Below are 27,225 nucleotides of genomic sequence, written 5' to 3'. Positions count from 1 at the left end.
ATTTCATCTTCAGATTATTTTTCTGTGGTGAAGCAATGCTCAATTGGGGCTCTGCAGGACTTGGGGTGGGGGTGGGGATTCTGTTCCCTCCTTTAAACCAGAGGGAGGAACAAGCAAATATTTATTTGTCATTTCAGTCTGCAATCGGTAACTGGCCCACAGATTTTGATTATGCCATTTCCACGCCTCGATTACCAAGTAGCTGTGATTCCTGCATCGCAGGGGGTGGGACTAGATGACCCTTTGGGGACCCAGCTCTATGGTTCTATGATTTTCAAGTCTCCTGAGATTCAAGAAGGAGGTGGAGCCGGATTGAGAAAGGGGCAGAGGCAGCAGTGGTTCTGTATACCAATTGCTGGAAAGCACAGGAGAGTGCTCTTGTGTGAGGTCTTGCTCACAGGCTTCCAGATACCCAATATGGGAAGCTCACAAGCAGCATGCAAGCACAATAGCACACTCCTCCCTCTGTGGCTTCCAGAAACTGGTATTCAGATACATTATTGTCTTTGATGCAGCAGAGTGTTACCATTTTGGCCAGTACCTTTGCCCTCCATAAACATGTCTGACCCCCTTTTAAAACTGTCCTGCATTCCCTGCTGCATCAGGCTGAATGAGGCCCATCCAGTCTGTCCTTCTCTTCTCTCAGTGGCTAACAAGATGTTCATTATGGGAATCTCCCAAGCAGAACTTGAGCACAAGAGCAACTCTACCCAATTGTGGTTCCCAGCCATTGGCATTCATAGGTATATTGCCTCTGACGTGGAAGGAGAACATAACTATCATGACTGGTAGCTAGGAAATGGGCAAGAAATTCAGCTCACTTAAAGGCAAACTTACATAATATGCACTTTCAGAAACAATGCAGAAACTGCACTGCAGCCCTTCTCCAAATTTAGTGATGCAATTCTTGCCAATCATTGCCCTTTTCTGGAGTAACGTGAGTAAAGATGCACACATCCACAAAAACAGCATACAAATACGTGTTGTTTTAGGGGAAATTGTTTTGTGAAACAATGCCTGTTAGTGGAAAAATATTTCAAACGTATCAATTAGGAGAATCTGCATAAAAATGCTAATGACTTTTCATGAGAACTTAAAGGAATAGCGGTCTTCCACAGGCTGTGGAAATGTGGAGAGCTGGTTGGAGAAATTAAAAATGGAGAAAAACTTCAATTCACAGTTCTACCCATCTCCAGCAAGGGGTGATCTCTCTCCCCAAACGCATAAAGCAAACCCCCTCCGCCTCATTCTTCCACAAGGATACTGTGTCAGAAATAAAAGAGAGTGGTCATGGCCCTTAAGGGCTCCCTGTCTGGCCCTCAGAACTCTATGAAGGCAACACCAACTCCACACTTACTCTTACCAGGCCACACCCCTAACTCCCCCCCCCCATTATTTTGCATGGTTAGAATATGTATCCTTGAACTCCAATAATGCCTCTTGCTTGCTCTGGATGCAGTATAAAGGTAGGTGTGAGTGGGTGTAAACTAAGCTATGGTACAAAGGTGAAATTTTCATTTGTTTCTTCACCCACATTTGCTTTGGACCCCACCCACCACTGGCCCACGACTCCCAGAAGGGAATGTGGCCCTTGAGCTGAAAACCATTCCCCACTCTTTCTCTCAAGCATCTGCTCAGTTCTTAAAAGCACCGGCCAGGTCTTCTTGAGTTTCAGAGGTGCCCTCCATGAATGAAGACTGTGATCTATGCTCCCAATGTTCCTTTACGGTCAGGCATTGCAGGGGGGAAATTGTAGCATTTGGGGGGGGGGACCAATGCAAGGGAATCTCTTCTGCCCTGTTCTCCCTTCCTGCAAAACACGCAGAAGTGGCCTTGAGACTGAGCTGCCGAATCAGAACAGCTGAAGTCAGTGGAGAGGAGGAGACTGTTGCGGAATCAACCCCTTCTTGACCCCCTCCTGCGAAAAACAAGATTTTGCAGAATAGGGAACAGGAAAATGAGAAATCCATGTGTTGTATGAGGCAACAGATGGATGAAAACAGGGGTGAGGGCACTGCTGGTCATTCCAAGAGTGTTGAAGATGTAGCACAGGACAGATAAGGAAGGGCTTCCAGAGCTGAAGTGGGTGGACAGTGGACTTCAGAAAAGAGCTGCTGTCCTCCGCCGCCGCCCAAAGCGGAAGCTGAAGCCTCCCTTCTTCCGGCTGTAGCCGTTCAGCTCCTCAGCAAGGTTCCCCAAAGTGCCAGCCCTCTTCTCACCTGCCTCCTCCGGCAGGTAGTTGGTGGCTTCATTCTCATCTTCTGGATCTCCTCCTCTCTCCCTCCCGAAGCGGAGGCGGATGCCAGCTCGCTCCTTCTCGAAGCCCTGTAGTTCCCTGGCGATGCTGAGGAGGGACTTGAAGTCTCCAGGCGAACACTTCCACTTGGCAGCTCCGGGGACCCAGAGGCTGGCCTTCTGGCCCAATGCCTGCCCCTCATCCAGGGGGAAACAGACACAGAAGCTCAGCAGGGAGAAGCAGGAGAAGAGGCAGGAGGCCTTCATCTGGGGAGAAAGAGTGAAAGACATGTCGCTGGATTTAGGCATCCCTAGGCAAGTCCTCAACCCACCACACAAACACACACCACAAACGCCTCTGTACTTTATAATGAATAAGGGAAGAGCTAGTGGCTGCATTCAAAACTATGATACTACTTTAAACTATCATGGCTTCTTCCAAGGAATTCTCGGAAGCTGGAGTTTCTTAAGGGTGCTGAGTGGTGGTAGGAGACCCACTATTCCCTTCACAGTTCCCAGAATTCCCTGGGAAGAGAGATTGACTGTCAAATCACTCTAGGACTTGTGTGCTTTACTCGCATTTTTAAATTTATCATTGATTTTAATTATTCTCTGAATGTTTTAAATAAATATTTTTAACAATTTCATTGTTTTATTCACATTTTAAACTGCTTAAAAGTATATAAGGATACTGAGAGCCATTAGTTCAACAATCAATAACTCTTCTCAGGGAACTCTGGGAATTATAGCTCCAGGAACGGGAATAAAGATCTCCTAACAACTCTCAAGAATTCTCCTATCCTGTGGTCTCCAGCAGCTAGTATTCAGAGGTTTGGTGTTTCCAACAATGGAGGTAGAATATTCATTCTGGATCAGGCCAAGGGCCCATCCTGTTCTCATAGTGGCCAACATAGTCTCCAACTGCCCTAAAAATGCTAGGACTGTCACAAAAATCCTTGCGCCATCATGGCTTCTCACTATGTCAAGCAGAGTCCTGAATTCCCCTGGCCAGTGGGGAAAGGCAGTGGGGAAGGGGAGCAAGGGGGGGAGGCAGCCTGACCTCTCACGGTGGTGCAATGGGAACTGTGGGGAGAGGCGAGCAGCACTGGCCTTCATCCTACTTTTCCTCCCTCCCTCCTCTGATGGTTAAGCCTGTCAGGAGCTAGAGTCAGGTGAAGGGCAGCAATAAACAAACACTGGTGTCGGTGAAGTTAACTCTTTATTCAAAGAAACCCAAATAGTGCAGCTGTAGTGATCCCAGCAACTCTTCCCAGTAGGTCTTCCCACAGCTGCCCGAGTCTCTTCCTCTCTAGGGTCTTTTCCCCAAGCATTCTGAGACGGTGTCTGAACACAACCAATCTGTTCTTTTCATTTCTCTATGTGTTCTGGGAGACCAGGCAGGAGGGGAACTGGTCACAGCAGGAGGAGGAGACTCCCTGGAGTCTTCAGCAAGCCACCCCATCTTGTCTCCTGGCCCCCCTCCTCTCCAGCCTATGAATTAGGACTGGTCTCTGCCACACATTAAAATTATTGCTGCTGTTGTTACAACTTCATGTGCTGCACTACTGAACGACTGCCTTACTCTCCTACAAAATCCAAGAGGAAGTCTGGACTTTTATTTTTTTTTACTGCTTATAAGTTTTTCTCTTTTGCTTCTGAGTGAAGCAGCAGGCATTTTTTCCCTTTCATTCTTTTATTAGTATATCTTGATTAAAATTTGGCCTGGCTAGTTAAAATTGCCCCATGGCTTGATCTGGCCTGTGACCTCTTCCACTCCCCAGATTGCCAACTCTGTCGCTCCATTAGCACCATGTGGATTCAACAGGAGCCTTGTAAAACAAGAATGCAGGAAAACAAATTAATCAAGAGATCTGGACAGCTTCCTTTGGCAAACTGAGGCTGAAAGAGAGTCAATTCCGGTCGCAATTATTCGGATGGTTTTGAGGGGTTGGCATGGAGCCCCCTTTGAGCAAAGGCTCACCGCTGAAATATGGGCTTTTGGAATACACAGTCATCCCCCCTTTTCCTTTCCTGCTGTGAAATGAATTCTTCCTTTTTGCACTGCAAAATTGTGTGCCCTACTTCTCTCGCAGAGTTCATTCTTGTCTCGTAGGGTGAGATACAGAATAGTCTAAAACATTTATTGAATTTTCGTGTAAAGCTTTGCAAACCCTTGACACACCACAGGTATCTTCTTCTTCCCCAGACATAGATTTTTATGTTTCAACAGCAACTATATTATAATAAAATTACAGCAGTTGATAAAATAACAAGGGTGATGATAGATTTTTTTTTAGCACAATACAGTGAATGAATGATGGCTTAGCTTAGGGTGGAGGGGTCTTTTTCAGCACTGAGGGGTCACACCCCCTTATTGGAAACCTTCTGTGGGCTGCATGCTAGTACTGGGTGGGTTGACGGAGAAAGTGGGTAAAATAACAGAAGTGAGATCCCCCCCCCATGCTCAATTTCAAGGGGGGGAAAGTATTCATTAACAGGTGTAGCTTAAATTGAGCAGTGTTTGCAAAGGAAGATTCATGCGGCAATCAGAGTTTCCATTCGGCATGGAATTTACCACTGAATAGAAGTCCTTGCAGGAAAGTTTGGCTCCACTTGGAAGGCCTTAATGGGAACTCCTGAGTGATGCTGTTTCCAGTAGTGCATCGTTTGGTCCCAGATTTGATGCCAAATGCAAACCCCACTTTAAGAGGGCTCATCCATACTGCCAATTAATCTGGATACAAAACTTCATGTAGCTCCATTAATTCTCTGTTGTCATGGAATCAAAGAGTTGGGAGGGTAACCCAAGGGTCATCTAGTCCAACCCCCCTGCAAGGCAGGAATCACAGCTAACAAATCTCTGACAGGTGGCCAACCAGGTTCTGCTTAAAAATCTCCAAGGAAGGAGAGTCTGCCACCTTCTGAGGGAGTCCATTCCACTGTTGCACAGCTATCACCATCAGAAAGTTCTTCCTAATGTTTAGTTGGAATCTCTTTTCTTGTCTTTTGAAACCATAGGTTCAGGTCCTACCCTCCAGTGCAGGAGAAAACAAGCTTTCTCCATCTTCCATGTGACAGCCCTTGAGATATCTGAAAATGGCTACCATATCTTCTCTCAGTCTCCTCTTTCCTAAGCTAAACATATCCAGCTCCTTCAACCATTCCTCATAAGGCTTGGTTTCCAGACCCTTGGTTCCAGACCCTCCTCTGCACACATTCTAGCTTGTTCATATCCATCTTAAACTGTGGGACAAAGTACTCCAGATGCGGTCTGACCAAGGCAGAATAGAGTGGTGCTATCTCTTCCCTTGAACTGGTCACTAGACTTCCATTGATGGCAGCCTAGATTAGCACTCACCATTTTGGCTGCAGTATCACACTCATGCTAAGTTTGTGGTCTACTATCACCCCTAGATCCTTCTCACATGTACTGCTGTCCACATGGTGCTCTCCTGCAAGTCACTGCTTTCCTATATGTTCCCCTCCCTTGATCCAGATTTTTTTACCCCCCATACCAGGGATACTCTGAAAAAGAAATTAGTATGAGAAAAGGACAGGAAGGTGTGAGAAGGCAGCAATTTGGAGAAGAATGTAATATAGACAACAGATGATTAATGGAGGTACAGAAAGCTTATTAGCTATATTAAATGAAAGTATGGAAGAGCCCTTAACACTCATGCCCCAAGCCTAACATTCTCGGTTCAAATAATAAAAGGCATTAAAAATGGATATATTTTTATGTGTATATTGAGATGAAATGTGGATTTCAAGGTAAATAAAATTATGTGATAATTTTATTTCCAGCTAAATCCAGCTAGGTTCTACCCAGAGCAGACCTATTGAACTTGATGGACCTAAGTTAGCCACTGCAATAAATTTCCATAAATTTATTCTGAGTAGGACTAGCATTGCATACAACCCCAAATAATTAAGTACAGATTTTCATGTGGATTTTTAAATAAAGATTCTCAGATTAATGCAGAAACAAAACAGGTATATGAACCCAAGTAAAATTAGCACAGACTGGAGATAGATTTATTTTATTTGGAGAGCAAGTGTGGTGTAGTTGTTGCATTAGGGCCTAAGAGACCAGGGTTCAAATCCCCCACTCAGCCGTGAAGCTCATTAGCTCAGTCACTGCCTCTCAGTCTAACCTACAACACAGGGTTTCTGTAAGGATAAACTGGGGAGAGGGAGAGCCATGTATGCCACCTTGAGCTCCTTGGAGAAAAGATGGAATATGAATACAAAATAAATAAATTAATTTCCCCATTGCTTCAAGTTGCACCCCCTGAAATCTTCTCTTCTAGATAACTGTTAAAAATGCAGCAACTCTGCCTTCCTTTGCATCTGGCTGCTCAAGTCATGAAAGGGCAGCAGATTTTAAGTCCTTTAATTTATCATAATTGTCATGTTTACTCCCCAGGGAGAAGCGCTTGTGGGATTCTCTGCTTCAGGTGCCAGAATAATTCAGCCAGCCTTTAGTTAACTCCATGTACCTTGACTTGGCACGAGGGAGGAGACTCATCGTTTCCTGCTCTGCCTCAGCCAACAAAATGTGTTTAATTCTGTTCCTTGTAGAAATCCAAGGCACTTTTCTCCCAAATGACACACTTGTTTTTAGCATGCCATTTCCTCTAATCTGCACATTTTTGCAAGTGAATTTCCACTAACACAATACATTTTGTGCCTGCCATTTCAAGGAGGTGACCCTTGGTTCTGGATAAGACCTCGTCCAGCATCCTGTTCTCACGGTGGTCAGACAGATGCTTCAGGACAGGTACACTAGAGCACTCTCTCCTCCGGTGGTTTCCAGCAACTGGTATTCAGGGGCATTACTCTTTTTAATTTTTTATTGATTTGCTAAGAAAAAAAGTTCAACCATAAGAAAAAGAAAGAAAATAACCTTTCCTGAAAAGATATCTCATAAAACTAAAAATATCTAAAGGGCAGAGCTTGAATGACTGTTTTTCAATATGCGACATGATTTTATTCCCTATACAAATGCTGAGGCGCATGGTCAATCAGTGCCTTCTGTACATGCAAATATCTGGCTCATTTAACACTATATAGAACAATAATGATGGAACTCACAAGTGGATGATACGTTTATTTTTTATAAATCTTTCTTATTTGTAAAAGAAATCTTTGGATGGGTTTATACCTTATTAACCCTTTGGAGCCACTCTGTGTCTTGGTGCACAGTGGCTCCACCACTTTATAGTTTAAAAACTGAAAAGCCTCTGAGCATAGAGGCAGAGCATAGCCATCGCAGCTAGTAACAGTTGATAGCCACATTGTCCATGAATTTGCAATATATTTCCAGTGCAAATCAACCTAAATTTCCCCACTGAAAACTTCCTAGAAAAACAGTCCGTTGTGTTGGAACCTGCCTCATGAAGCCAGGCTACTCCAAGAGGCTGCCATCCAAGTCGTCAGAATTCCAGAGGCAAATACATCTGTAAATGCCTTGGAGAGAGTGAACCTGCCAAATACATCCTCCACATCTTTCAATGTCTGCTTCTGCATGAAAAGGAGTTGTGTGATATTGTTCAGGGATGCAATAGCTTGGTAAATGACATCACTGAAATAAAAAATTTAAAGCAAGGGCATTTGTAACTTGATGCACTCTCAGTTATGTAATGTACTACTGTAATGTGCTTCTTGTGATATCATAAGATTGGGAAGAGGAGAGCACTGCTGTGATATTTTAGTTGATCTAAGACAGCAAAAACATCAGAAAAGCCCTGTTGCATCAGGCCGCTGGCCCATGTAGTCCAGCACCCTGTTCTTGCAGTAGCACACCAGATGTCCCAATGGGAAGCTCACAAGCAACATCAGAGCACAAAAGCAACTCACTCATCACTTGTGATTCCCAGGAACTGGTATTCAGTGGCTGGCTGCCTCTGACAGTGGAAGTAGACCATTAGAAGAGCCTTTCTAGATCAGGTCCCTCCAGTCCAGCATCCTGTCCTCACAATGTCCAGCCAGATGCCTGTGGAAAGCCCACAAAAAGGACCCAAGAACAAGAGCCCTCTCCCCTCCTGCTGCTTCCAGCAACTGTTTCCAGAAGCATAGGGAGACAGAGCATAACCATCATGATAGTAGCAATCAACAGCCCTCTGCTTCATGAATTTGCCTAATCCTCTCTTAAAGTCAACTAAGCCATACCCGCCAACATTAATCCAATGAAAATAGGGATGTCCTAAGTAAAAGGAGGACATTCTGGGATCAGATCAGAAACCGGGACAGCTTTTGTAAATCCAAGACTATCCCTGGAAATTAGGGGCACTTGGAGGGTCTTGCCTCCCCATTCTGAAGGAGGAGCCAGAGTGGTCCAGCTTTAGTGGGGAGGCTGTTGTCAAGGCAACCATGACTCACCCAGCCCAGCCTATGTGACATCACTCACTGCTGGCTTCAAAAGCACCAACTGTAACTGATCAGCAGTTGGCAGTGAGGAGCAGAGTGAAAGAGTTGGCAGTGAGTTTGAAGCCCTGGCCCCAAGGCAATGACCAGGTCCATTGCTGCGGCCCTCCTCTGCCTCATTCGGACTTCCCTGATGTGGGCTAAGTGGAGGGAGCTTGATGGCTGAGAAATGTTTTGAACCCAGGGCTCCAGTTTCTCAACTTCTCCTTGTTCTCTCCTAGCTTCAAGAGGCTGCAAAAGCTGCTGGGCAACTGCTGCAAAAGGAACAAGGTCCACCTCTTTGTCCCCAAGGAAGATGCAGCCCTTGTGAGTGGCCAGGGGATGGAAACAGGCGAGTCTGGGGGCCCAGGTGAGCAATTGTTCGGTTGCTGAGAGGAAGACGATTGCGAGGTCTGTAAGACTCTGACGATAATGGAGTCTGGAGGAGACTGACCTCTGCTTCGAGGATACTTGGAGGAAGGCAGAGGTGGTTAGTTTGTATTTTACTTTATTTCTGACATTTTCCCCTTTGTTTCACCTGCAGAGTTGCCAGCCCAGGGCCCACCGTTGGAGCTCCACTCTTTGAGGAGGTTCACAGTGGAGCCCTTGGGAAGATGATCTTCATGTGGCCAGGCGAACTTGGGAAGGGTACCTCAGCCTCCACCATCTTTGGCATTTAAAGCCGAGCTCTGGGAGCCAGTGGGGGGCAGTCCTTGGATAGGACATGCCAACATGCCCCTAAAGGGCACCCTGGGGGCCAGAGAGACAGCCTCTGGCACCCACAGGTTCACCTCTCACCCCCACCAAAATCTGGCTTGAAAGAAGCATCTTCTGGTAGCCAACAGAATAGGGGCAGTTTGGGCTTGGGAGGGTGGGGTGTGGCAACTCCAGGGGTTTCCCATCCCTTAAGTGGCCATTCTCTCCTTTCCCTTTCCCTTCCACCCAGACGGAGTCCTCATCAAGGCTCTGAGCCTGGCCTTGGCTGGGGAGGGCGGGGTATAAGTAAAAATTATTATTATTATTATCATTATCATCATCATCATCATCAAAGACCTTGAGACAGGGGAGAGGGAGGATTTGGAAGGTTTTAATAATGTATTCGGATGGCATGCATATATATGGTATGACAAGGTTAAAGCTCATAAAGCTTTTAAAAATCATATTGTTAGGAAAGCACTATATAATGTTTGGATTAGATATAAAGACTTGTTGGAAAATAAAACCCCAAGGTGGTTGTCGCCAATGGAGGCTAAAGCTGTGAAAAAGCTCAATATGGAGGCCAAATGGCCAAAATATTGGGAAATTTTGGAACAGGAGGGAGATAAACTGAAATTACAGAGCTATGAGAAATTGAAGATCAAGGTACGAGATTGGCTCCATTATTACCAAATAATGGAGGTTTATAAACAGGACAGGAAAATTGGCTTCCAGGTGGAGAAATCAAAATTAGAAACAGAATTGTTAGAACCCAATACTAAGAATTTGTCAAGAATGTATAACTTGTTGCTGAAATGGAATACGCAAGATGAAACAGTTAAATCAGCTATGATTAAGTGGGCACAAGACATCGGTCATAACATCATGTTTACTGACTGGGAACAGTTGTGGACCACCGGCATAAAATTTACGGCATGTAATGCCTTAAGAGAGAATATTATGAAAATGATTTACAGGTGGTACATGACCCCCAGTCAAGCTTGCAAAGATCTACCATTTGCCTGATAATAAATGTTGGAAATGCAAAGAAACTGAAGGTACTTTCTTTCACCTTTGGTGGACGTGCCCAAAGATTAAGGCCTTCTGGGAAATGATATATAATGAAATGAAAAAGGTACTTAAATGTACTTTCCCTAAGAAACCAGAGGCCTTTCTCTTGGGCATTGTCGGCCAATTGGTGTCAAAGAAGGACAGAACATTCTTTATGTATGCTACAACAGCAGCAAGAATACTCATAGCAAAGTATTGGAAGACACAAGATCTACCCACTTTGGAAGAGTGGCAGATGAAAGTGATCGACTACATGGGACTGGCTGAAATGACTGACAGAATCCGAGACCAGGGGAAAGAGACGGCGGAAGAAGATTGGAAGAAATTTAAAATCTATCTTAAGAAATATTGTAAAATTAATGAATGTTAAAATGTTATAAAGTAAGGGATTACAGCTGTTAAAGATTAAGTAAAAGAAAAGAAAAGGAAAAATTGGATAAAATTAAGGGGAAGGATTTGCTGAAATAAATTTGGGAATTGGAATGCAGAAAGGGGAGGTATGGGGAAGTCGATGAAGTAAGTTTAAGAAAAAAAGGAGTTGAAATTATATGTGTTTGTTTGTTTTTGTATGTATATTTGTGTAATGTGTTTTGTGTGTATTGTATGTGTTTTTATAATTTGTGAAAATTTAATAAATATATTAAAAAAAGAGAGAGACAGGGGAGAGGGAGATCTTGCCAAGATAAGTCCGGCCAAAAAGAATGACAACCATGGGCATAGCCAGGATTTTGGTTGGGGGGGGCTTTCATTCTGGGGGCAGAACCTCAGTTTGCTGTGTATTTTTATTGGTTTTTATTGATGGGGGGCAGCTTCCCCTCCCTGCCCCCCCAGCTATGCCTATGGTGACAAGAGACTTCCCAGGCAAGTTCAGATACAAACCAGGGACCTCTCCCTGCAAATGGCACATGGTTGCTATTTGACATCACAATGAATTTATTTTGTACACATAGGGGTGCTTCCCCACCATGCCAGGTTCCTGAGACCCACAGGCATATCTGGCAGGACGGCGCCAAACAAATGGTCCTGGACCCAAAGTATTTTCTGAGATCTTTTTGATAACTGGGCCGACAATTCACCCTTCCCCCTGTCTGGCTCTTTTGAATTTGTTTATAAGAAGGAACTGATTTTGTATCTGTTGACACTGGCTGGGACCGCAACTGCCAAATTTTGGAAGACCTCAGCAGGGCAAATTCCTCGCTCCTTCCCAGAGATGAGACTGTCAAGGCCTTTCTTCCGTGGAGATCAGGATTGGCAACTGGTGTCCCTGGGACCCAACTGCCCTCCTGAGACAAATCAGCTTGTCTGAGCCACAAACACGTCTTGAGGAAATGGATTTCTTGGAGTCTCCCTCCTCCCTCCTCCCTCCTCCTCCAAAGCCCAACTGCCTTTAACTGTCACACACACACTGTCCCAACTGTCACCTGCCTGTCACACTCCATCCTCAGCCAATCAGCACACAGCACACCCCAAGGTTCCATCCTCCTCTCACGGCCCACCCACTGCTCTCACTTTACCTTATATCCCACAAATGTTTCTCTACACAACATTTTACCACATGTCCCTTAATATACAAACCTACACAAGTCAGTTAACAATGACAAACACCACACACACACACACACACACACACACACACACACACACACACACCCCTGAACAATTTCGGTCTGGCCCCTCTCTTTCCTCCGAGGTTTTTAAGCCAAGGATGGATGGCCATCTGTCGGGGATTCTTCTGGTGGGATTCCTGCATCGCAGGGGGTGCACTAGATGGCCCTTGCAGGTCCCTTTCAGGTCTATAATTCTGTGATCATGGATGCATAGAGACATTTGCAGAAGGGGGTGAGCCGGAGGAAGTGGGGCAAGCTGAGAAGCCCCCTTGCAAGGGTTTGGGAGATGGCAGAAAGCAGGGAGGGTGGAAGGAAGGTAAACCAGGCAAGGGGAATCCTCTCTGGATTAAAAGGAGAACCATGCAGGGAACAGCTCAGTCCAAGAATTGCCTGGCTCTGTGCAGGTCTGGAGCCATTGTGAGCCTAGCAGGGGTTGACTTCCCCAAATATCCTCTGTTTATCGGTCACAAACAACGGCAGTGCCCAGACCTGGAGACTCTGTGGCTTATTGAGTCTGGGGTGGGGGACCTCAGGGACCCAAATGCACCCCTTGGGCTTCTCTGTCTGGTCCCCAATTCTCCCATTCACTGGGAGTTGCTGTCCTTGACTCGGACAATGCCTCTTGCTGGCCTGCGTGGAGGGTCGAGAATATGCAGGGGGTATGCAGAACCTAGGCGGCTGCACAGAGGTGACATTTTACATCCATTGTCCCACCCACTTTGCCTCTGGCTCTACCGATTGCTAGCATGTGGCCCCCCAGAAGGTTTCACAGATGTGAAAGCGGCCCTCAGCTGCAAAATGTCCCCCCATATCCCTGTCCCATGACATCCTTTCCCATCCCTTTCTCACCCTGCTCCTGATTTTTCAGCATCTCATTGCTGGTGAGGAATCTTCAGAGGCCACTCTGCAAGCAAGGACAACCTTATTATACCCTACCCATCTAACTGGGTTGCCCCAGCTACTCTGAGTGGCTTCCAACATATAAAAAAATTCAATAAAACATTAAAAACCTCCCTATACAGGGCTGCCTTGAGATGGCTCAGGGGTAAGATAACTCCATACCCTCCAACGTTTCTCCAATGAAAATAGGGACGCCCTAAGGAAAAAGGGGACATTCCGGGATCAAATAAGAAACTGGGAGGGCTTCTGTGAATCTGGGACTGTCCCTGGAAAATAGGGACACTTGGAGGGTCTACTGGCCATCACTGCCTCCTGTGGGAGGGAGTTCCATAGTTTGTGCTTCAGGAAGAAGTCCCTCTTTTTATCTGCCCTGAATCTTCCAACATTCAGCTTAATTGGATGTTCACGAGTTCTAGTGTTACAAGAGAGTGATCAAAACTTTTCTCTATCTACTTTTTCAGTGCAATGCAAAATTTTATAAACTACCATAATGTTGCCTCTTACTAGCCTCCAAAGAAGCATTGAGAACTCAAGGCCAATCTCCTTGCCCTAGTAGTCTAGAAATGGCTAAAGTTGGGGAAATAGGAGTCTAGATTTGTTTACCTTTAGAAAACTAGTTTCAAGAGCTGACCTCATCTATGCCACCCTTTGCGAGACAGAACACCCACTCGGGGGAAAATATTCCTTGACAAATGAATGAATGAATGAAAGAATAAAAAAAAAACGCATAAGCTTTCTTCTGAACACAGTAGCAGACTTTGGGCTGTCAAATTTCAGTGGCACCCTGTGTGACACTAAAATTCAACACACACACACAACACCTCTCATACTCCCTCTACGGCACTGTTGTGGTACCCCCTGCAGTGTGCTGCCCAGTGCAGCCGAACCAGCCTTGCTACCCTAAAACCACCTCCGCTGAACATGGCAACAGGTTTCCTTGAGTACTTACTTTTCTGCTTCTGCTAGACTGACTGCTCCGTCCAGTGGGAAAGTAGGATGTGCATGAGTTGCCCGTGTCTCCCTTTCTTTAAATAAGACCTCTCATTAAACAGACACCCTCCACTCCCCTCTGATAAGATTATTGCTCTGCATTCCAGAGCCTAGGATTCCATTGTGAAGCCTGAAGTCGGGGGGGGGGGGCATGGATCTGACTGGGCTTTGAGGGCAAAAAAGTCTTTTTGATTAGCTGTTCACGCTCCCCCTTTAAAAAGTGCATTTAATTCAATTGTTATTTTTCTTTATATCCCAAAGCAGGCCCAGGACCATATCGTTAATTAGCACTGAGTCACCCGTGAGTGATAGGGAAGATGAAGAAGGTGATGCTGATTATCATCATAGTATAGCATCACAGAGTTGGAAGAGATCCCTAAGGGTCCTCTAGTCCAACCCCCTGCAACCACAGCTAAGGGATCCCCTAAGGCAGCCTTTCTCAACCTGTGGGGCCCCAGATATTGTTGAACTACAACTCCCATCATCCCTAGCTAGCAAGGCCAGAGCTCAGGGATTATGGGAGTTGTAGTCCAACAACATCTGGGGACCCACAGGTTGAGAACCACTGCAGGAGTTCAGCAATGTAATTAAAAAGTAGTTAGTGCTGAAGACACATATAGTGGCTGAGGACAGTGTGAGGCCAAAGGAGGGAAGGAAGAGGTGAATGATAATTGTTTTTAATGACCATGTGCTGGAACTACTAGATAAGGTGAGTCGTCTTTCGACAAGTAACAAAACCAACCACCATTTGACTTAGGCAGCAGCTAATTGGCCTCTTCAGAAGAACGGTGTGAGCAGAAAGCTGTTAATGAAAGAGGCAAGAGTCCTCAATATATACAAGGGGTGGCTTCAAGAGAAAGGGCCTTCTCCATATGATCCCTACCTCAATTTATGCCTGCAGGCACAAGGAATCCTAGGCTTCAATGCTTTTTATGTGTGCATGATATCTGATTTGAGTATTTTCATCTTGGGCTCCCTACTGAGCACTTATTTGCTTTATCCTTTATACTGATTTATATACAGTTATATAGATATTTCTTTTCCTAATAGTGTTTGTATGGTTTTGTCATGGCCTTTGGCTAGTACAATAAAGTATATCTTGCTTTGATTTGCTTTATAGTACTCTTGTCTTCAAAGCTAGCATTCAAACACAGACACTTTGTTCAAGAGAAGGGCTGATCACTCCAGGAGTGTGATCCTATTAAATGTTGATTTGAAGTTTTACATCTGCCCAACCCCTGCAGGCAATAACCATTTTTAGAAAAACCAGACACAGTGTTGTTCCTGGATAAGGGAGACATAATGACACATGTAGGGAGGAGGGTATTGGTTTGTGGTGTTTGTTTTTGTTTTGTTCTTGTTTTTATAATGTATTTTGTGCTTCGGTGTTGCATTTTTATGTTGTGAACTGCCCTGAGATCTGCAGATGAAAGGCAGTATACAAATTTAATAATTTAAAAGCCTTGCTGGCAGGGGCCAGTGGCCCACCTAGCCCAGCATCTTGTTCTCACAGTGGCAGCCTAGATGCCCCAATGGGAAACCAGAAAGCGGAACCTGAGCACAAGAGGACTCGCCTCTTCTGATGTTTCCAGCAACTGGGATTCAGATGCATTACAGTCTCTGACTGTGAAGGAAGAGCATAGTCATCGTGGCTATCAGTTATTGATGACCTAAGCCATCCTTGTAGGTGACCTTCACTGCCTCCTGCGGAAGCAAGTTCCACAGTTCATGCACTACGTGAATAAGTCCTTTTGTTTATCTCTCCTGAATCTTCCAACATTCAGCTTCATTGGATGTCCATGCTCTAGTGCTATGTGGGAGGAAGAAAAAACTTCCCTCTGCCCACTCTTTCCAGGCCATGCACAATTGTATAATCTTTTATCATGTCGCCTCTTACTTGCCTGTCTCTGAACTAAAAAGTCCCAAATGCCACAACCTTTCCTCATAGGTGAGTTGCTCCATTGTCTCTGATGGTGCATGACAACTCACTTGAGGATCTTGGGCAAGCCAGCCACTCCTTCCTGAGCTTAATCTACCTCACAGGGTTGTTTTGAATTGGGGCAGTAGCCTTCATGTTCACCTTTGAGGAAAAGCAGTAAACCAAACAACGCATAATAATGAGTTCCTTTTTATTAAGGTTTTGCAAGTCCACACGTTATGTTATTGGACACCAATCACACACTAGTGATCTACTTCACTGGAATGGTGGATGGGCACATGATCTGCCCAGCAGTTCAGAGATGAATGGGCAGTATCCTATACCCAGCTCCCTTGCTGACCTTCACACACCCTTAACTGACCCATGCAAAATACATGAAAGTCACGTCTCTCTTCCCCCACCCTCCCTTTATCGCTGAACTTCCAGATCAATGAAATGCAGAAGTGGCAAACTCTCCCTGCTTTGTATAATTCCTTGTCATTGTCAAGATCAAACAGCGCATGAAAGTGAAATGATGGCTCACTGGAAAGCATCACTGGAAAGGTCAGGCCAGCCTCTGTTCAAGTAGTTGTTCAGAGCAGCATCTAACCATCAAGGATCAGCCTTTGAAGGAGTACATCTTAGATCCAGAAACACCCATGTCAAGTAGCTGCCCTGTTCATCTTCTGTAGCATCCTGCCCTGGTTTCTTGTGCACAGAAAACCCAGAAATACATCACACAATACATTTTGATAAGCCATACAGTGTTAAGAATTGCAAGACTGTAACATCTTTAAGATGGAGGAACATAAGAGAAGCCTTGCTGGTTCAGGCCAAAGACCCATCTAGTCCAGCCTCCTGTTCTCACAGTGGCCAACCAGATGCCCCAAAAGAAAGCCCCCAAGCAGGACCTGAGCAAAAGAGCACCCTCCCCTCCTAAGATTCTCAGCAACTGGTATTCAGAAGGATGCTGCCTCCAGAAGTGGAGGCAGAACATAGCTATTGTGGCTAGCAGCCATCTATAGTTTCTCCATGAGAGCCATCTTCAAATATCTTAAGGGAAAGCTTGTTTTCTCCTGCTCTGAAGGGTAGGACCAAAACAAGGAGATTCCAACTAAACACCAGGAAGAACTTTTTGGAGGTAAGAGCTGTTTGACAGTGGAACAGACTCCCTCCGCAGGTGATGGGCTCTCCTTCATTGGAGGTTTTTAAGCAGAGGTTGGATGGTCATCTGTCATGGATGCTTTAGTTGAGGTTCCTGCATTGCAGGGGGGTGGACTAGATGGGTGTCTCTTCCAACTCCATGATTCCCATCAGCCTCAGCTGCTGTGACCATTGATCATGGATGATTGGGACTGTGGTAGATACAGAGAAAGTGAGTCATGCTTATGTCCCATTGCTGTGAACAGAACTTCAACCAATTTCTACTAACATATCTCAGTAATTTTACTGTGACTTAACATCACAATTTTTCTCTGGATTGGAAAATATTAAAACTTGCATTGGCCCCTCTTTAACCACCCATGTTTTTAACCACCCATCATCTTTAACCACCCATGTTTCTCATACTTTAAATTCTTACCCCTCTTCACCCCCCCCAAAAAAGTGGAGTTAAAAATCTGCTGTGTGAGCACTTTTCATTGCAGGACTTACACTGGGGTAGACCCGCAACATAGTCCTCCTTGATGAACATCACCTGTGTAGTAGCAAACAATGTCCCTGAATTTCAACAGCTTGCCATTTATCATTTTTGTTCTGTAAACAAAAAATGCTAAAGTTTCCAAAATAGCCGACATAACCTATTCAGTTTTGCCATTTTGCGGTTTTTTCGTCTCAGCAAAAGTATTGGGTTTAAAAAGAAGTTTCATATGGTTTTTCAAATGAAAACCGATCCAGGGAAACTGGTTAAAGTGCTCTTCTTCTGATGCAACACACTCAGCTTTATTTTGGAACATTTTAACACGCTGAGATGCACTTGAATTCTGATCAGGGTAGGAAAATGCCCCATAAAATCCCCCCCCCCATTGCTTGGTTTCTGACTAGGAGGGCTAAGGTGCCACAAGACTCTTCCTTGTTCTTGGTGCAAGAGGCTAACCTGGCTGGCTGCTCCTCTGGGATTAATCTGCCTTGAGCATCACAGCAGGCATGTTTTAGCCTAAGCCTGAGAAACAGATAACACAGAGACTCTTCAGGAGTTAATCCTTGTATCCAACCTGGAAACTCCACATTTTAGACAGCCCGCTCCTTTTCATTGAAATAACCTCACTAGGGGAAAGCAGTGGAGGCTGGTGCTCTATGGGATTGGTGGGACAGAAGGCAAAGGAGCCCAACAGTAGGTGGCACCTGGGCCAATTAGGTCAATTAGTAGGTGGCACCTAGGCCAATTAGTAGGTGGCACCTGGGCAAAGCCAATTAAGTCTCATTTTGTCCCCATCCTGCCTCTGGCAGGCAGGGCAGCACTGAGACTAAGGAGGAAGAAGTTGACATTCAATAGCAACCCTCAGACTGGGTCTAAGGAGGAGGGCAGGTGGGTGAGGGGCTGGATGAGGCCAGCCTGAGGTTGGTAGAGCTGTGCCCCAACAGGCACTCCTGGGGCGAGGCTTTCAGGATGCCAGAGGAAATGTTTACACAAGCCAACGACAACCCAGTTTTGCTTTTTTTTTTCCTCCCGGCAAGAAAGCAGTTTCTCAAAGATCCAAAATGTGGGAGTGGGAATGGAGAGATCAAGATGACCGCTTAATCCCTTATCTCCTCCCTGATCCAACAGAATTAGAAAATATTCCACCTAAAGCAAAACACAATGGACTGGTTGTCTAGCATCACAAAGGCAAACACCATAAAATCTATTTCCACATCACTTGGGTGAATTATATAAAAGCAGAATGTCCCATTCATTTGTGGGAGACTTTGTCTTCACCGAATGTACTCTGAGGTGGAGCACATGCACCAATATCTACGGAATCTTCTTCGAATTGAACAAATTGAACTATTAAAAAAAAAATCAAACCAGTCCCAAATCTTGAAGCTTAGATACTGTAGATACAGGAGCAATAACAAACAAACAAACAAAACAAACAAACAAACAAACTCCTAACCTTCCAGTATCAACAAGAAGCAGATTCCTCCTGCCTTCACTTGATTGCAGGTATTGTTTGGGCTTGAGTGTAAATCAAATTACTTAATTAGGCTGGAAGAAACAGCAGGAGTGGGATTTGTCAATGGGCTTTAATTCCTCAACCGAAAATTTTCTCCAGGTGTAAGGTAAAGATAACAGCTGCTTCCCGCCCCCCGCCCCCCCTTGTTTTCAAACACACCCTTCTGAAAGCAGGACAAGTTTCTGTTCCTGGGATGGAAGCTGAGTGGGGTTGTCTTATATAGGAAAGGTCCTCCAGGACTGGTCCAGGTTCTTTGAGTTCCTGAATGAATATGAACATAAGAACATAAGACGAGCCCATCTAGTCTAGCATCCTGCCACCTAGATGCCCCAATGGGAAACCCACAAGCAGGTCCCGAGTATAATGGCAACACTCTCTCCACCTGCAATTCCCAGCAGCTGGTATTCAGAGGCACAATGCCTCCAAAAGTGGAAGGAGAATCTAAGAAGCACCTGCTGGATCAGGCCAAAGGCCCATCTTGTCAAGCGTCCTGTTCTCCCATTGGCCAACTAGATACCCCAATGGGAACCCTGAAAGCAGAACCCGAGCCCAAGAGCCCTCTCGCCTCCTGTGGTTTCCAGCAACTGGTATTCAGTAGCATGACTGTCTCTGACCATGGAGGCAGTGCAGAGCCAGCTCTACTATTAGGTAAACTGTGGCCCCCAAGGTAGCAGCCCTGAGGGCCCCCCCACCTGCTCTGCTGCCTGTTCAGAAGCAGTGCTGTTATTAGTGCCAAATTCAGCTGAAATGTCTGAAATTGTGCAAGATCTTGCGAGTGCACATGATTTCAGCAAGATCTTGCCTGAAATTAGTGGTGATGTTGGTGCTGCGTCTCTGCCAGTGGTGGTGGCAGGGCAGAAAGAGGTGTGGCATTGGTGGGAGCAGGTATGGTGGCGATGGGAGCAGGGCAAGGGGACACTCCCCCTTTTGCTTCAATGGTGAAATGGGATGCACCACCCCCAAGGCAGTGCCCAGCTGTCATGGTTAATAGCCATCGATAGCCCTCTCCACCATGACTTGGTCCAGTGCTCTTTTCAAGCCTTCCATGTTGGTGGCCATCACCACTTCCTGTGGGAGGGAGTTCCACAGTTTAACTCTGTGCTGAATGCAGAACTTCTTTATCTGTCCTGAATCTTCCAATGTTCAACTTCATTGGATACCCACAAGTCCTAGTGTTAGGAGAGAACTTGTGGACATCTCATGAAGCTGAAAGCTGGCAGTGTCTCCCACCACCCCTGGGCACAGCAGGGTAGATAAGCCTGACAAGGAGAATTAAAAAAACAACAACGCCTCCCAATATGAGGCACAACAAATGGTGTTTGGGATGCAGCTATATAAATGGTTAATGGCCAATTGTTACTCTGGTACACCATTCCCTGTGTGTTTAGAGGAACATTTATTTTTCTGTCATACTTTTTGCGTTTACTGTGGGGAATTAACATGGATGGACACTCACATGGGGGTGGGGGCAGCTGGAACACCTGGAGGATAATCAGATCTATCAACCTTCCCTGTGAATCAGAAAGGATGCATGCCCTCCCTTCACCATCGATGTGAATAAATCTTCATGTAATATTTTGTGCACTCTCCACAACAACCAGTATCAATCTTAAATGAATTAATGTTGAGGGAATTGGCCCTTGGGAGCAGTTAATTGATGTTGTGCCTACCTTGCAAATATAAGATGTGAGACACTTGGCTTGCCAGTAGTACATGTGAAAGGGATCTAGGGATCTTAGCAGACCACAAGCTTAACAATGAGTCAACAGTGTGATGCAGCAGCAAAAAAAAGTGAATACTACTCCAGGCTGCATCAACAGAAGTCTAGTGTCCTGATCATGGGAAGCCATAGTACTGTTCTACTCTGCCTTAGTCAGACCACACCTGGAATAAATACTGTGTCCAGTTCTGGTGTCGCAATTTAAGGAGGATACTGACAGGCTGGAACGTGTGCAGAGGAGGGTGACCAAGATAATCAAGGGTCTGGAAAGCAAGACTTATGAGGAATGCTTGTGGGAGTTGGAAAAGAGGGGACTGGGAAGAGATATGAAAGCCATCTTCAAATAACTCAAGGGCTGTCTCATGGAAGATGGAGCAAGCTTGTTTTCTGCTGCTCTAGAGCGTAAGATGCAAACCAATGAATTAAAATGATAAGAAAGGAGATTCTGGTTAAACATTAGGATGACCTTCTGACAGTAACAGCTGTTGAACATTGGAACAGACTCCCTTGGAAGGTGGTGGGGTCTCCTTCATCAGAGGTTTTCTAATGGAGCTTGGAGGGCCACCTGTCAGGGATTCTTCAGCTGTGCTTCCTGCATTGCAAGAGGTTGAGCTAGATGGTGCTTGGGGTACATCCCAACAATTCTACGATTCTATGCTCAAACAGCATTTGCAGATTTTTTAAAGAATGCCAGAAGCAGTGAACGGAGACTGTATAGCAGGCAAACAATGCTTTTTTCACACAACTTCCAATTCTCCAGTGCACAGAGATGATGGTCTCCACTTTCTATTTTTCAAGCCCCAGTTGGCTGTGATATTAACAGCCTTAATAACCTCTCCCTGCAAAAGTATACCACAGTAAATTTGAAGGCCTTAAGGATTTGGTGCCTGTTAACTGGACACAGGCTCCCCATACCCTGATAAGATAAGATGAATTATGTCACCAATTGTATTAGTTGTATTATTTATCAGTTTGTATCTCTACATACAAATTAACATCTGGATCTCTGTCCTCTACCCTAGTCCCCAAAGTCTAATTGCCCACCAATAGGTTTTGACTGGCCTTTCTCTGTCAATCAGACAAAGCAGGACACTCTATTTGTGTGCTTTAAATGTCTGGTGTGGATCTGCCCCAAAGCTCCCTTTCTTTTAAGTTTGGTATTTTACATGGCATGGAAGTTGGTTCTTAATCTTCCTCCTCTCATGCCAAGCTCAAGACACCAGCCAGGTAATGCTGGCAGAACAATTGTCTTCTCCAGGGATTCCTAGGGAACTTTGCCCATGCATAGATTGTTCCAATACCCTTCAAAATGTTTCCGTAGGCAAATTCAGGTGGCGGTTCAGAGCTGTGTGGAACTGCTTACCTACCTCACCTGAGAAATATTCTGTTATTGAAAGGAAATACTTCCTATGCAACTCCTTGAGTGTTTTCCCCTCCGCAAGAATCTCCAGATTCATTTCTCTTGAGAAGGAATCTCTCAGCAACTCATATCAAAATCCTTTCTCCCATTCCTGCAGGGCAGAGACAATGGGAGATCTCCTGAACCACTATATCTAACCAGGCTCCATCATAAGAAATTGCTGGCCCATTTAGTCAGCCTCCTGTTCTCAGTGGCCAGCTAGCTGCCCCAATGGGAAGCCTATAAGCCAGGCCTGAGCACAAGAGCACTCTCCCCTCCTGTGCCTCCAGCAACTGGTATTCAGAGGCATACAGCCTCCAACAGAGGGGGCAGAACATGAGGTGAACCCTGCTGGATGAGGACAAATGAGGTCCATCTTGTCCATCATCCTGTTCTTGCAGATGCCCCAGTGGGAGACCCAAAAGCAGAAGCTGAACAATTCTCCCTACTTGTGATTCTCAGCAACTGGGAGAACACAATAAGAGCTTGCCTGCTGGATCAAGCCAAAAACGGTGCATCTAATCCAACATTCTGTTCCCACAGTGGCCAACTAGATGCCCCAATGGGAAAACTGCAAGCAGGATTTGAGCACAAGAGCTCTTTCCCCTCCTGAGGTTTCTGGCAACTGGCATTCAGAAGCATTATTGCCTCCATCTGTGGAGGTGGAACATGACTAGTAGTTGTTGATAGCCTTCTCCTCCATGAATTTCTCCAACCCACTGTTAAAACCACCCTTTGCCTCCCTGTTAGTGCCAAGAACACACCCGCTTCCTCCGTCTCGCCTCTTCTCTCTACCAGTCCTTCAGCATCAAACTGCTAAAGAGTTTGCTGCAAAACCATTGCCAGATCTGTCCCATAAGCACTTGGAAGTGAGTGGAATTGGCCACAGCAAGCTAAGGCAGACACCCCATTTTTGAACATCTGGGCTTGATGGAGAACAGCTTGCTCTGCTAACTATCTCTTTATGAGCCCCCCCCCCCACTCCATTGCAGTCTCTTTACAAACTAAGCACCACAGTTGGGGTTGTGACATTTGCTTAAAGCTCCTTTGGCAATCCTGTTTTCTGTTGTTTGCGGTGAAAGCCTGAGATGACAAGGAAAAGAAAAGAAATACATATTAACCAAGCTTTTCTACCTTGACATGATTTCTGCCATGCAATAGCAGCTGAGGTGTGGAGGGCTTGAGGACAGGTGGGAAGCAATTTCTGAAGTTATCAGTGACCCACAGATAATAAGCCCTCTCTGATTGCTTCTGCAAGACCTTAATGGGATTGGAAGAAATGAGAGGCTTGGGGGAATCTTGAAAGGTGCACAGCTTCTGTCTGATGCAAAAATGAGCCCATGGCCTTCTGTCCTCCCTGGGCAATAGACACTGCTGGAGCAAGGGGAATGTGGCAACCACCACTACTGTTATAAGGTTGGGGGTTAGTTTAGATGATCTCCATGGGTACCTTTCAAACTTGTGACCCCGTGACTGTGAGGTTAAGATCTACAAGAGGAAACCTGGTGAACTGGTCAGACCAGTCCAAAGAGACTGCCATAGAAACATATGGATGGGCTTTCCACCACCTCACCTGGCTGGATGCCACATAATCCTAGGATGGGGAACAACAAGCTAAGGAGGTTTTTTGTGTAAGACAGAGTTTTGGCTGATGATGGAAGCTGGAGACAGAGAGGCATGCCTGTTTTGTGCTAGACCCCAAGCTGTGACTCAGGGGTTTCCCTGGAAACCCAAAGGGGAAGCAATATCTGTCAGAGTGTTAAGGCTGTGAGACCCTTCATCCTAAACTCAGGTTGTATATATGTAGAAGTAAAACCATATATTCTAAAGACACCACAGTCTCCATTGACCTTCATTCCAAGGAAACTGAACCCTGTGTAAGCACCCTGAAATCTCTCACCACTAAAGAGACTGGGGTGTGCACAACATTTTATTCTACCACAGATGGAAGGCGGAAGTCATACGCTCCTCAGCAAGCCAGGTGAGAAAAATCATAGGCTGGACATGTGGTTTGTACCCACTATTCAGCTGGGAGCAGGCTAGAACTTAGCTTTTTCAGTGCCATCCAAAATATGGGAGCTGTCTCATACACATACACACATTCTCCACCTTAGGAATATTTCCCAAGCTGATATATCAAGAGCAGGGGTGAACAATGTCTGCTATAAATTTCCCATTCTGCCTACAAGATAAACTCAACTCAACTCAACTCAATTCAACTCAACTCAATCCAATGCATCCCAAACTCAAATTGACTCTGGATTCCTCCCAGTTTTGGGAACTGACAATAGACAGGTTAACAGAAATGAAGGTGCTGAATGACAGGGAGAGGGGGCAGTGAGAAAGAATAATATGGTGAGTTGTTTTCCCCCCTGATCCTGATAGTGTATTGAAAGTTCAATCCTCACCAAATGTGGGAGCTGTGAAGCCTATATTTTCCTGGTAAGTAGAAGGTAATAGACTGATAACCATCCTTGGGGCTGCTTCACACATAATGCATTTCCTACAGGACCATGGAAGTTGTGATTGTGAAGCTGAGTTAGATCATTGCTCCATATAACAAAGAATGGGCTATTCTGACTGGCAGCCAGTCTCTCCAAAGAACTTGGGGTATAGGCCATTCTTGCCTCTGCTGTCCATGATTCACTTTTAATGGGAGATGCTGGTAGTCGAACCTGGGACCTTCTGTATGCAAAGCAGGTCCAATCCCACTGAGTGACAGCCCATGTGCCTGTTTGGACATGTGGACAGTGGTCCTCCCCCCCCCCCCAATATTTATAGAAGCATGATGTGTGAAGCACTTGCAGGCATTAGTGCCAGTGGGAATCCCAGATTCTGAATTTGGGTGGCAGTGCAGTTATTGATTATCAAGAGCCAGTTTGATCAGTTGAATGGTCTTTGGGGAGGCTTTGGGGAACAGAGGAAGCTGCATTGTATGAAGTCATTGGTCCACCTAGCTCAGTATTGTCTACACTGGCTGGCAGCAGCTCTCCAGGGGTTTCAGGCAAGAGTTCTCTTCAAGCCCTACTGAAGATGCCATTAAGGATTGAATCTGGGACCTTCTGTATGACACTCAGATGCTCTACTACTGAGCTAGAGCCCCACGTTTGTCAAGATCCTGGTCCTCATGGTTCTGAAAAAACCTCACGGGTTTTTTTAACCTCATAGTTAAATAGGAGAATAGGAAGCTGCCCTGTATTGTGTCAGACCATTGGCCCACCTAGGTTGGTATTATCTACCCTGATTGAATGTGGTTCTCCAGGGGTTTCAGGTAGCAAGTCTCCCAGATCTACCTGGAAATGGCAGGGGCTGAAGCTGGGACCTTCTGCATCTCTAGAAGATGCTCTATGACTAGGCTGAGCTTTCCCCATTTAAAACTTTCCCCCCTAGATATATGGGCCACAGAGAATTTGATAGTCACCATGTGAAATATGAGCCTCATTTGCCTATGTGTGTGCGTGCAGGGAAGCACTGGGTGCTCAGGATTTGCTGGATTTGGGGTCATGAATTAATTCTGCCTTTATTACATCACAGCTTGCTCCCTCATCTGAAGGCAATGTGATTCTTCAGAGGTGCCTGCCCTTGTTGCTTTCTGCAGAACTGAGACACAAGGGCAAATTCCTCCATAGGAACACAGGATGCTACCTTATACAAAGTCCGACGGTTGGTCCATCTAGCCTAGTACAGTCAAAACTAACTAGCAGAGGTTCTCCACAGTTTCAAATAAGGAGTCAACCCATCCCTGTCTGGGGATGCCAGATATTGAACCTCGGGCCTTCTCAGTGCTTCCCCCGTGCTACCCACTAGAAAAATAGGTGCTGGAACTCACCACAAAGTTGTTACAGTAAGTCGTCGGGCAACTCAGGGCAACCCTGAACAATTGCCAGTTTGACAACAAACCCACAGAGGTGCTAAAAGCTACTGCAAGCTGTCTCTCTAACCGGTTTGGAGGTCACCCGTGGTTCTGGTGCAGGTCAGATAAATGCACCCCTGCTTCCCTCGTTCTCTTAGATTCAGGCAGGTGGCTAGGGCATCTCAGAAAGGCCCTTGCAGAAACACACACATGTGCAACAGTAGAGGCCTGGCAGGAAAGCTTAAAGCCTGCCGCTGCTACACTGGAGACTGATTGAAGAAAATGGAATATGAATTGCTCCCCCCCCCCAGCTTGACCAATCACGGCTAGGAGCTAGGTGGAGTCATAGTTCTGAAAAAACTGTAGACTCACACATGCTGACCAACTTCCATTTTGACCTCAAATGTTTGCTTTGGGCTTCTCAGAAGTACGTAAAAGGCAAGAAACAGGTGGGAGGATCGCCAGCCCACAATGGCACCCACCTGAGAAGTGCCAGAACTGTGCTTCGACACACTCCGACTGAAAAAAAAAAAGCACTGGATCTTCTGCATGCATAGCAGGTACACTGGCACAGAGCTGCGGATGCGCTTGATGAACACAGGAAGCTGCCTTATTATGCTGAGACAGACCATTAGTCCATCTAGTTCAGTATTGTTTGACGCGCTTTGTCACATGACATTGTTTACAGTTTTCCAGGGTTTCAGACAGTGGGTCTCTCCCTGTCCTATCTGGAGAGAGATGCTGGAGACTGAACCTAGGATCTTCTACATCTTCTGCTTTACCACTGAGCTCTTTCCCATTGAAAGTACAGCCCCCTCCTTACTTGTGGCTCTTTCTCACAACCTCCAGTGTGTTTTCCTGCTCAGATTCTATTGGCTCAGGGCCTGTGGGTGCCTTGTTACCTCTGTCTATCCCAGCTTCAAAAGGATTCACAAACAAATGTGGCTGATTCCTGTGGCTTTGAATTAGTTAGGTTGAGAGAAGATAGAGGAGTCCAGCTATGCCCGAAGGCTGGCCATTCTTGGTTTGCATGTCCTGGTGCAAATCATTACTTTTGAGGTGCTGACTCCATCCTTCACCCTGGTGCTTAGTTTGTCCTTTTGTCCATAATAACAGTGGGGCACCCTCCAGTCTTCGTGCAGCAACACAAAGAAAGTGTTGTGACTAGAGATGTGAGAAGACATCCCTTTTGGTTCTGCCCTGTAGCTGAACCGTTTCCATTCCGCTCCTTTTTGTCTTCCACCAAAACTACTCATCTCATCTGCTGTGATGAAAT

The 27,225-nt window shown here is 45.6% G+C and overlaps 2 protein-coding genes and 1 long non-coding RNA gene across 5 annotated transcripts in view; 2 read left to right on the top strand and 1 right to left on the bottom strand.

Annotated features, from left to right (window-relative positions):
• Positions 1-983: 983 nt before the first annotated feature.
• Positions 984-27,166, bottom strand: QRFP (pyroglutamylated RFamide peptide). 2 transcript variants are annotated; one of them, XM_081179273.1, is made up of 2 exons: positions 26,432-27,166; positions 984-2,502 (listed from the first exon to the last, which is right to left on the bottom strand). In XM_081179273.1, the coding sequence occupies exons 1-2, from the start codon at positions 26,579-26,581 to the stop codon at positions 2,101-2,103; spliced, it is 552 nt and encodes a 183-aa protein (XP_081035399.1). In that variant the 5' UTR covers positions 26,582-27,166; the 3' UTR covers positions 984-2,100. The 2 variants fall into 2 exon arrangements, 1 of the variants encoding a protein (XP_081035399.1); XR_014004074.1 differs by lacking the exon at positions 984-2,502 and adding an exon at positions 16,020-19,238 and having other exon boundaries at positions 26,432-26,534.
• LOC308578743 (uncharacterized protein) overlaps positions 8,328-27,225 on the top strand; it is a 131,396-nt gene continuing 112,498 nt past the window's right edge. Inside the window, exons 1-3 of one of the 2 annotated variants that reach the window (XM_081179275.1) lie at positions 8,328-8,796; positions 8,883-9,010; positions 9,185-9,721. In XM_081179275.1, the coding sequence (XP_081035401.1) occupies positions 8,744-8,796; positions 8,883-9,010; positions 9,185-9,258 (255 nt within the window). In that variant the 5' untranslated portion in view covers positions 8,328-8,743 and the 3' untranslated portion in view covers positions 9,259-9,721. Of the gene's footprint in view, positions 8,797-8,882; positions 9,011-9,184 lie in introns of those variants that run through there. The other variant, XR_014004077.1, reaches the window with a different exon arrangement.
• Positions 15,568-23,929, top strand: LOC308578757. The gene is made up of 2 exons (XR_014004091.1): positions 15,568-15,641; positions 22,498-23,929. It is a non-coding gene; the product is annotated as an uncharacterized lncRNA (long non-coding RNA).

The sequence above is a fragment of the Podarcis bocagei genome (assembly GCF_964188305.1).
Source record: "Podarcis bocagei genome assembly, chromosome: Z".
Lineage (NCBI taxonomy): Eukaryota > Metazoa > Chordata > Lepidosauria > Squamata > Lacertidae > Podarcis > Podarcis bocagei.
The sequence above is the reverse complement of the archived record's forward strand: the minus strand, read 5'-3'. Positions and strand labels throughout refer to the sequence as shown.